Raw genomic sequence first — 11,418 nt, 5'->3', positions numbered from 1 at the left:
ATCAGGCCAGAACACAATGGATAACTAACCCAAAAGGCACACCTAGCCCAAGTATTACAAACGATGCAAACAACAGGCCTGACCCGATCACACGCATTCCATCGACTCACCTCCTACATAGACACACACGGAATCATAAGAGTTGGTGGACGACTAACTAATGCGGCAATATCAGAAAACAGAAAACTTCCAGCCATTCTCCCGAAACAGTCACAACTCACGAACCTCATAATCGAACAAGAACAGCGTAGAACACTTCATCGAGGCACGCAAATTACACTGTCATACACCCGACAACATTACTGGATCATAGGAGGAAGATCAGCGGTAAAATCATACATCCTTCGATGCGTTACTTGTGCTAAACAAAGAGGAGTCCTTGTCAGTCAACTAATGGGACAATTACCAGCCTCAAGAGTAACGCCATCCCGACCGTTCACTCACACTGGAGTAGATTACGCTGGTCCCATTATCATAAAAACTTGGTAGGGTAGAGGAGCAAAATCTTACAAGGCCTGGATTTCCGTATTTGTGTGCCTCGCAACCTCCGCAATACACATTGAAGTGGTGGTGATTATTCGGCAAAGGGATTCATTGCAGCTTACAGAAGATTTACAAGTCGCAGGGGCATCCAACAGGTCATGTACTCTGACTGCGGAACGACATTCATCGGAGCTGACAAGGAATTGAAAAAACTTTTCATTCAACACACGAAGGAACACCACCACATTACAACCACACTCATGAATGCGCGAATCACACCACGCGCAGTGAGAATTTAACCCACCTGCAGCACCCCACATGGGACGAAAATGGGAAGCCGCAGTGAAATCAATCAAGTTCCATAGCAGTCGAACAACAAGAGAAACATCATTCACAATTGAAGAAATCAACACACTACTAACCCAAATAGAGGCCATCCTAAACTCACGCCCAATACACCCATTGACGGTCGACCCCAATTACCGCTCTGCACTTACTCCAGGTCATTTCCTCATAGGAGAACCCCTCAACACAATTTTTTACCCATCCACAAGTGATCATAACGCATCAATAATGTCAAGGTGGCAATTCATACAACAACGAGTTCAACGATTCTGGAAGCAATGGAAAAAACATTACCTACAGCAATTCCTCTCAACCTCTAAGTGGCATCACTCAAGCAACACGATCAAAGTTGGATCACTAGTTCTTATCACAGATCAACGCCAACCACAATGCAAGTGGCCGCTAGCTATTGTCATAAAACTGCACCCTTGAAAGGATGGATTAACTAGAGTAGTGACACTAAAAACCACTTCAATAATTTCAAGACCAATTCATATTCTTGCTCCATTGCCAGTTCCCATCGAACATACAGATATCAATCATCAATAAATTTATGATTTAGTAATTTCTAAGCAAAATAAAAAGTGGGAGAGGTATTAGCGCGTGAGCATTTGTTTTGTAAAGACTGACTAACGAATTCAAAGAATAATATAACAGAAAAACTCGAATATACTACTATAATTTCAAAAGTAATAACAAATGAACTCTACGAGGCTATGCCCTTTTTACGTCACGACAAATATCGGCATAGCAACGATCACCTATGCAATTTCAACGCAGCTTGTTTATACAAGAATATTTAAGGAGCTGCACATGACGATCTCATCCTCTTACTAGTTCCATCAAGCAATCATCAAAATCAAATTATTGTTCTACAAGTTAACGCCATTTATACAGAGATCGACTTAAATTCACACAATCGTTTTCTTACAAGTCAAATACTACTTATATAGAGGTCACATTCAATACAACTAAAATCGACTCGACACACGTAAGCTACGCTATTACACATGTCCTTACGTACCATCAATACAACTGAAATCGACTCCATACACGTAAGCTACGCTATTACACACGTTCTTACGAATCATTAAAACACGACTCCGTGAACTAAGTAAGCAGCAATACCAAAGCCAAGGCATGATTGCCATTCATCAGTGACGTCATACACCAGCGCCCTACTCAGGCTTCTCCAGCTCATCGGTAGCGGCAACGGCGGCATCAATTCTTCTTACCATTGACGTTACATACCAACGCCACCACCCAGGTCTCTCCAGTGTATCAGTGGCGGCAATAGGTGGCGTCAATCACGCACTATACCACAAGAATACCCTTATAAGATTATCATCACTCATATTACCTGAAGAAATTCTCACTTATTTATTCTATCATACACTTATTCGATATTCATAGATATTAACTATTCATTATTTATTATATTCAATGAAAGGAAAAATCAACTTGTATAAAGGCAGTATTGAATTATTGCATTGTCCATTCCATTTGCCAGCAAGCCTCCCTTCACCATCTCAAGGAAGCGTTTTTAGTCTGATCTCAGGCAATAGGCATTTGAGTTTTTTAATAATATAATATACAGAAATATATTATTAATAGTTTTACGTGATAAAAAAAACAATTTATATTGAATATTATCTTCACAAATAATTTTACTAGATTTTTGTCTTTAATGAAACATTTTGCTTGTTTTTATTCAGTCAAAAAAATGTATATTTTGTACTCCAAACAAGAAATGCAATTACTATAATAACTTAGATTGTACATTACAGTATAGTTAATAAATAAATATATATATATATATATATATATATATATATATACATAATTTATTATAATGAATATATATTTTTAAATATGTCTATAAACCATTTCTATATCTTAAATTTATACGTTTTAAATAATAGTTAGTTTTCAAATAATTACATATTTGGTGATATATTAAAGTACTTAATATATAATTATTCTCAAATTAATAAAATACTATTTGACGTAAATATATCAGTATACTTAATTTTCAATTTAAATTATACTGTTATTTTTATAAGTTCAAAATAATTTATATTCTTATTCTGGTAATAAAACTTCTGCATAATATTTATATTATCTAATATTTATCTTTATATTATCTAATCCAATATTTATTTATATTTTTAGTAATATTATTTAAGCAGCTTTCCTATCTTATTGTTTTACTTTTTTGGTTTGTCAAATTATATGATTATTTATATCATTTATTTTATTTACTTTTTTTTCATTACTAGATTTATACTTTAAATAAAAAATAAAATATAGGTTAAAATATTTTAAAAAATCACAATTAATACTTTTGTAATTTAATTTCATATTATTACAATATTTATTCTTTTGATTTTTATATTTTCTTTTGAAAATTGTGATTGTACTTAAATTAAATGGTATATAGTTAAATAGTATAATATATTAATAGTATTTTAATCATGCATATTAAATTTTTCTATAACGTTTTTTTCAAACATTTTTTTTAAGTCTAAAATTATATTATTGTATTTATTTCATAAATTTTTTTTACTAAAGCTAATGACAATGAATGTTTTCAAAAAACGATAATTTATGCACATTTAATAAAATTATTTTTATTCTAAATTGTAAAATGAGAATACAATATTTAATTTCATTACTTATTTTAAGTTAAAATGTATTTTATTCGGGCTTTTAATATTTAATTAAAATTTTATCAAATATTTGTAAAATTTTTGATGATTATTATTATTGCACCATCCTGAGAAGTCGAACTAATTGATATAAATCTATAGTTGATTCGTATCTTTCAGTTTGCTACTGTTTATTACTGTTTGTTGTGTACAAAATCAAATGATTGAAATAGAAAATATATTTTACATTCTTATTTGAATTATAAAAATTTATTATTAAAATATTATGTTATAGATACGTCGTATATTATGAAATTAGTTATATAGATCTAAGGATAAAGGAAATATATTGTGATTAACTATCATACGTAATCAGCTGTGAATTGCTACATTACTAAGAAAATGTAATTTTCGATAAAATAATTGAATGCATTTAGTAATAAACAGGGAATGTTATAATAAATATTTTTGTTTTTAATAAGATATATAATAAAAGAATAGATAAATAGTTCGGTTGTATAAATTTTAAATACAAATTAAAAATTAAAATATTTATTTCTGTATTAATTTTTCTGTAAAATCCATTTATATAATCAGATAAATTAAAAATACAATTTTTATCTTAAATATTTATTTTCAAAATGTATTCGTACAAATAATAACTATTGTAAATATATGTAATTGATATTAACTAGCAATGAATGTAAGTATTTAAATGATTCTTCATAAATCAATTCATATTATTTCAAATATTAATATACTAAAAACACTTTAAACATTATTCGAATTAATTAAATTGATACATTCATTTTATTTTATTCGTGTTAATTTGCTTATATTTTTGATAAAGCATTGTATCGTAGATAGTAGTAGTTATTTATATTTTTATTCAGATTTTAATTTTATTTTATAATATATATTTACAATAATACCCTATACAATCAAATATAAAACCAATTGGATCAAACTAAATTTCTTTATTTTTTATACTAATTTTGTATAGTATTTATATTATTCAATAATAACTGCAATTATTAAATTAGTAAAAAACTTAAATGCTTATTTTATTATCTATATTATATTTATTAGATATTACTTCATCAGAATATATTATGTATGCTTCATTTGATAATTTTTTAATAAAAAGTAACATCTTATAAACATTTAAATATGTCTATGAAAGAATATTTTATTTGTTGCTGTAATTAACTTTACACGTAACCAGTATTAATTCTTAAAATATTTTTGAGATACGTAGATAAAATTTTCTAAAATAATTTTTTATTATTGTAGAAAACACTTTGGCATCATAGATTGAAAATAATTTTTATAACAAATGTAATACAGGGATATATATAATCAAAATTATAAGAAAAAAAGTACATAAAATAAAGTTTAAATCCAGTGATTGCAGATGACTTCCAAGGATTATTTGCCTTTTTATGTATCTGGAAAAGTAGTATCTGGCTTTTGTAGAGGATCTAAATCATTAGGATGTCCAACAGGTATTTATATGAATTTATTTAATATTTTATTAATGTATTAAATTCATTAATTTATTATTAAATTTAATTGCAGCTAATTTATCTGAAGAAATTGTTGAAACGCTTCCAATTGAATTTGAGACTGGAATTTATTTTGGTTGGGCATGCTTAGAAAGAAAAATTTATAAAATGGTTATGAGTATTGGTTGGAATCCATTTTATAAAAATGAAAAAAAATCAATGGTTAATAATCAATTATTTTGTTCAATATTAAAAGAAAATAAATTTAATATCTTTTTTTTTAGGAAATACATTTACTCCATAAATTTGAAGATGATTTTTATAATAAGATTTTAAAAATTATAGTATTGAGATACATTAGACCAGAATTAAATTTTAATTCTATTGGTAATTATAAAGTAATAATATACTTACGAAATAACGATTTTTAATTTATTTCATTCATTTGTAACAGATGATTTGATAAAAGCAATTAAAAATGATATAGAAATAGCTAAAAGATGTCTTGATGAATCAAATATGATAAAATATAAAGAAGACCCATTTTTAAACAGTTAAAAATTCTCATCAATAAGAAAAAATTTATATCTGTGTAATAATAAATGTAACATTTTACAATTTATGTAGTATATAGATATTATCAATATTTTTTAATAACTTATGTTGGTAGAATCAATGAAATAATATGAACTAAACTATTTATTTAAATTGAAAGGTACTAGTGTGGTGGTGTTGACATTGATGATGGTAGCTGTAGTGGTAGTGTTAGTGGAAGTAGTGTAGCTGGTGATGGTGGTAGTAGTGATTGTGGTGGTGGTGGTGGTGGTGGTGGTGGTGGTGGTGGTGGCGGTGGTGGTGGTGGTGGCGGTGGCGGTGGCGGTGATAAAGTGAAAGGTGGGATTAATGTTTGTGAAAATCCTTGAAAAGATACAATATTCATTTGTGGCAATTGATAATGTCGATTCCATTGCATTTGTGTTAGCTTTATATTTGGAATATCTATTTGTTGTAGAAATGTTTGATCTTCATATTCATTAAATGCTTGTATTTGGTTATATGATAAATTTTGAGATATCCATTGATTATTTGGAAATGAATTATATTGATGCCATAGATTTTGTTGTTGATACCCTAATTTAGACCATGGTTGTTTAGAGCTATAACTTGATTTTGAATTTTGTGAATAAATATTTACTTCACGTTTCTTATTATTATTCCACAGATTGTTAGATTGACAACCTTAATCATGTTAAAAAATATTAGTATATTAAAATTTATATAAGATAAAAATAATCTAATAAAGAATTTTATTACCTCGTCTGCGTTTTTTTGGTATTTCACAATTTCCTTCTTTTATTTTATCATTATTAGATTGTTTCTTTAAATTTGCTAAATAAGCTTGTTCTTCTTCGTCATCTGAAAACTGAGGTTCCTCATCTCCATTTTCATCGACAGCTTTCATCCTGTAATTATTTTTATCTGTTTAATATCTTTAATTATTTTTTCATGAACTATAAAATTTAAGTACATTTTTAAAAGATATATTGATATAATATCATAAAAGCTTATTTTTAATTATAAATATTTTCAACATTTATTTTATTACTATCTTACTTTGTAAGTTCATTTAAGAAGACTAGTGATGTATATTCTGTATTTGGGCAATAGTAAACGGTCATACCTATTTTAATATCACATTTTAAAATATGATCTGCGCTATTAAACCTTACACAGTAATATGGTTCAGAAACTTGACCAAATACATCAAAGATATGACCAAGAGCTCTTTGACCTCTTTCAATAAATAAAATAGTATCTAAATTAAGTGTTGGTTTACCAATCTTAGGACGAACGACAACCATTTGTTCAACAGTCCAAGCAACCTAAAAACAAGCATTCAAAAATTAATTTAGACAAATAGCAATTTTTATTAATTATATTGGAATTACCTCTCCTACTGGATCACAAAGAACTTCGGGTACACTAATTTTTAAATCTTCAATTGGTGGAAGATCATCAAATTCTCCTTTTGGTTTAAAAACTTTCCTTACTTTATTTTCTTTACATCTGTATATTAAAAATTTATATTATATTTGTATTTAAAACCATTGACATGTTTTAATATATTGATATTCTAATTTTATTTATACAATAAATTTAATATTAAATTTAATTTGTTTGTTCAATATGTACATATAGATAAAAAAATTTTATTTTTAATTTAGATATTCTTAAATATAAATATTAAGATTATTAATATTTTTTCCTTACATATCTTCATTTTCATTTTCAGAATTATCATTAATAATACTTTTAATATAGTTACTACAATTAGAAGTATTGTCTGATTCACTACTTGAATCATTTTCAGTATCAGATGATTCATCACTTGTAAGCATCAAATTGTGTTTCGTTCGATAATCATTTTTATTTGAAACTTCTTTAATGAATTCAGTATTATTTTCATCATCAGAATTGGAACTATCATATTGTTGAGCAATTACTTGAAGAGGCGTATGTTTATCTGAATATATGTTAAATAATTTATTAAAAGATTGTGATTAATAAATTTAATATTTTTAATTTATTAAGAAAATAATTTTGTATAAGAACAAGAAAAATAAAGGCCGTTTATTTTTACATTTAACAAAACTAAATATAATGTAAAAATATTATAATAATAATTAATGAATTTTTATCACTACCTTTGAAATAAGGGTCTTCTCTTGTTTTATCAATATTCTGATTTGATATTAAATCACTGATTTTATTATTTGTTGTACTATGATGATTTTTAATCATAATTGCTTCTTTAAACAATCAATCTTGTAATTGTATAGATAAGTTGGAATTCAGAACTATTAGCATTAGGTGATTGAATGTAAAGCATAAAAATAAAATTTAAGCAATAGATAGGCAAAATAAAAAAGAAATGCTTTAAATTATAAGTCATGCACTTCTAATTTCATCTTTTATAAATAAAATTTAATCATGATCTTTGATTAATTAAATAGAAAAAGAAAATAATGCTCATCAATTTTTAATTGTTATATTTTTATTCCTCTGCATTTTTGCATAAGTGCTTTCTAATTCATTTTCACTAAGCTTTTATAGCAATTTTTTAAAAAAATTTTGTATAAAAACTTAGTTTTCATTATATACTGCGCATGCGTAATTGCATCCCTCGACATAGCAAGTAGCATAATAAATATTCAATATAGGTATATTTTTCTGGTATATAATATATATGTATATATTAATCGCACTCTTAATAAAATTGCTTTATAATTATTTATTGTAAAAAATTGTTAAATAGTTGTTTCAAGAGTTTTTAACATTATTCTTTATAATATAGTATGAATGATCAAACATTTTTTATAATTGAACCTATGAAACTTCCATTTTTTGCAGCTAATATTTGCAAGAAAAATTCAATTTTAATTGTATCCTAGTATATATTATAAAAAAATATAGAAATTGTAAATCAATACATAATCGTACATATTTAGTAAATTATTATGTTATAAGAATATATCTATAAAAATATTCAATTTATTATGTAATTCCATTTTTCTAAAATAAATTTTTAATTTTACAAAAATATTTTACAAAAATTTTATAAAATTTTATATATGTATTATTTTATTAAGTAGATCTTCTATAACAAATTTTATAAGTATGATTTATTGAAAAAATACATTATGAATATTTTGCATTTAATGAATAATCTTAGTACAAATTATACATATTATATATTATATATATATATAGCCTAGATTTAAATTTAAACTTTTTTATTCATTATATTTTTATCGTTATCCTTATATACGTATACGATTATATAAAATATTCAGTTTAATTTTCACTAATAATGTTTTATGGATAAAAATAAAGAAGTTATTTTTTTTCTTTTTTAATTAATCTTAAATATTATTTCTTAATTTTCAGTAAACAATTTTTAATTCGTAAATATTCGCATTATATTATCAAAATAAGTCACCATAATCTTATATTTTAACATTATTTTCGTATTATTAATTTACAATAATGAAACTCTAGAATGCAAAATTCAAATAAACTTATAATCAATCATTTTATTTTTAGTTTAAAACAATTACATATAAAAAATAATAACATAATAACAATAATTATAATAACAATAAATATTTTTATTAAAAAAAAGTAATTGTATTAGTAAAAATTAATTAAGAAGATATTTTTACATGAAGTCTTTAAAATAAAAAAAAATTGAAGAAAAATGATTGGTGAGAAATTTCATATATAATAATAGAAAAATCCATAGTAATGTATCTATAACTCGTAAATAGCCCTTTTGGGGCAAAAGAAAACTTAAAAACGTAAGAATCGAGTAACATTTAAAATCTTAGATAAAAATGTTTTTTGATTTGATGAGTATGAAAATGAAGGTATATGTTTATCGATTTTCACAAAACACTGAAAATTAATATTGATTTTACAGAGAATTTAAACAATAAAGTAGTTTAATACATTATAGTTTGTGATATTTGATTAAAAAAATTATAAAATATTTTTTCATTCGTAAGCTATAATGAACTTAAAAACATTAATTTTTATATTTAAATAATTATTTTTTAAATATACAATTTTATATTTGATTCAATTGAAATATTATCTGAAAATAATTACTAATTTTATTATTATCTTTTATTCAAATATTAATATGATGAATATTGGCATTTGTGATTAACTAGCGATAGTAATAAATTTTAATTAGTGTATGTTATTTTTTAATAAGATAAACAAAAATACAATATTTTTTTTTAGGAAAAATAATGTTTCAAATGACAAATTATTAACATTCCCATATTATTTTTTTTGGAAAAATTTTTATTTTTGTTTCTTATTACATTTTGAATTTATATTAGGCTGATTATCGAGAACCAATAAGCTTATACATTGATTGTGCTTATCTTAAAAAACGTACTATCCAAGTTGAACAGTGCTATATAAATTTTATGTAATATAAAGTTATTGTTTATTTATACCTGTGTAGTGATTTGTTTATAAAAACAAATTTCATAATGGATCGTCTATCTTTTACGTTTTTTCTAGACTTTGGTAAATTAAAAGAGTAATTCTCAATTGGTTTACAAGAAAAACTTATATTTAATGGTAAACTATTAACATAATTATAAAAGAGTAATTCTCAATTGGTTTACAAGAAAAACTTATATTTAATGGTAAACTATTAACATAAATATTCAGCAACATTTTATTACATTTATTTTTATAAGTTTTTAAGTTTGGAAACAGTTTATATTGTGTTTTGTTAGTTTTAAATATATGCTTGTTAAATATACATGCGTGTATGCTGTTGCGTTCTGTGTCACATTGACATTCAATTATACGTTACATATATACACATGCAATTGTATTTAATTAATAAAACCTAACGAAAATTTTATTTTACAATTGAAATAAAATTATTTAACCCTGTTTATTTTTTGAAGATATAAAATTAAATAATCTCTGCAAAAAATAGTCTTTTTTTAATAGAAATAATAGGTTTATAATAGCATTTGAAATTAAAAAATATATTAAAGTTTGATAGGGGATGGGATATGCCATTTGAGTGATTAAGCTTAATGGCTGATTTGCATTATAATTCTATGCCACATGACTTATCTATTGAGTCAGTTTCTTCTTCACATCTGATTGAGGTATAACTTGTTTATTGTATTTTTTATTATATTGTATGGAAGCCATTAAAATTAATTAATTGTAACTAAAATATTAACATCTAATATTTTATATTTTGATTTTAAGTATGGATGCAGTAATTGCTCTGATATATCCTATGCAGCAGATTTAAATTCCTTTAGTGGATTGTTGCTATCTAATAGTATAAATTTAAATGATAAAAATGTGAAAGACCCTAAAGATTATATGGAAAAATGTAGGACATATAGGAAGTATTCCGAATTGATACCATCTACAATATCTAATTGTTATGATAATTATGGGTATGTGTTTGTTTAAATACTTATAATTTATTAATGTATTAAAACTATATTTTATAAATCATATTTCTTATTTGTTTATAAATTCAAGGTCTGTGGTATATAAATCAAATTCTTTGCCTGCACATTGTAATATTAGTTCACCTGTATCAAATGCTAAACTTGCTATTGAAATTCAAGCTGAAGATCTAGCATCACAATTAACATTGCTAGATATAAGTATATTCAAATGCATTCGAGCTGAAGAATTATCTAGTTGTTCATGGAATAAAAAAAATAAACTTACAATTGCTCCAAATGTTGTTAGTTTTATTAGACGATTTAATCATGTTTGTATAAGTATTATTATTATATTATTATATTATTATGTTATTATTATTATATTATTATATTATTATGTTATTATTATTATATTATATTATTATATTATTATGT

The 11,418-nt window shown here is 24.6% G+C and overlaps 3 protein-coding genes across 6 annotated transcripts in view; 2 read left to right on the top strand and 1 right to left on the bottom strand.

Moving 5' to 3' along the window:
• Positions 1–3,745: 3,745 nt before the first annotated feature.
• Positions 3,746–5,557, top strand: Rfk (Riboflavin kinase). 4 transcript variants are annotated; one of them, XM_011498643.1, is made up of 5 exons: positions 3,746–3,880; positions 4,891–4,981; positions 5,055–5,203; positions 5,266–5,368; positions 5,436–5,557. In XM_011498643.1, exons 2-5 carry the CDS (start codon positions 4,891–4,893, stop codon positions 5,537–5,539), a joined length of 447 nt encoding a protein of 148 aa, XP_011496945.1. In that variant the 5' UTR covers positions 3,746–3,880; the 3' UTR covers positions 5,540–5,557. The 4 variants fall into 4 exon arrangements, with proteins under 4 accessions (XP_011496945.1, XP_011496944.1, XP_011496947.1 ...); XM_011498642.1 differs by having other exon boundaries at positions 4,882–4,981; XM_011498645.1 differs by lacking the exon at positions 3,746–3,880 and adding an exon at positions 4,147–4,179 and having other exon boundaries at positions 4,882–4,981.
• A 123-nt stretch (positions 5,558–5,680) lies between these two features.
• On the bottom strand, positions 5,681–7,851 carry LOC105361679 (H/ACA ribonucleoprotein complex non-core subunit NAF1). Its single transcript, XM_011498929.1, has 7 exons — positions 7,687–7,851; positions 7,253–7,505; positions 6,931–7,048; positions 6,596–6,864; positions 6,296–6,444; positions 5,827–6,220; positions 5,681–5,732 (listed from the first exon to the last, which is right to left on the bottom strand). Exons 1-7 carry the CDS (start codon positions 7,781–7,783, stop codon positions 5,681–5,683), a joined length of 1,332 nt encoding a protein of 443 aa, XP_011497231.1. The 5' UTR covers positions 7,784–7,851.
• A 2,693-nt stretch (positions 7,852–10,544) lies between these two features.
• LOC105361461 (ras-specific guanine nucleotide-releasing factor RalGPS2-like) overlaps positions 10,545–11,418 on the top strand; it is a 7,307-nt gene continuing 6,433 nt past the window's right edge. Inside the window, exons 1-3 of the mRNA XM_011498640.1 lie at positions 10,545–10,683; positions 10,790–10,986; positions 11,075–11,312. Of these exons, the coding sequence (XP_011496942.1) occupies positions 10,609–10,683; positions 10,790–10,986; positions 11,075–11,312 (510 nt within the window). The 5' untranslated portion in view covers positions 10,545–10,608. The remainder of the gene's footprint in view (positions 10,684–10,789; positions 10,987–11,074; positions 11,313–11,418) is intronic.

The sequence above is a fragment of the Ceratosolen solmsi genome, unplaced genomic scaffold (genome assembly GCF_000503995.2).
Source record: "Ceratosolen solmsi marchali unplaced genomic scaffold, CerSol_1.0 scaffold30, whole genome shotgun sequence".
NCBI lineage: Eukaryota > Metazoa > Arthropoda > Insecta > Hymenoptera > Agaonidae > Ceratosolen > Ceratosolen solmsi.
Note: the sequence above shows the minus strand (reverse complement) of the source record. Positions and strands in the feature narration are given on the sequence as shown.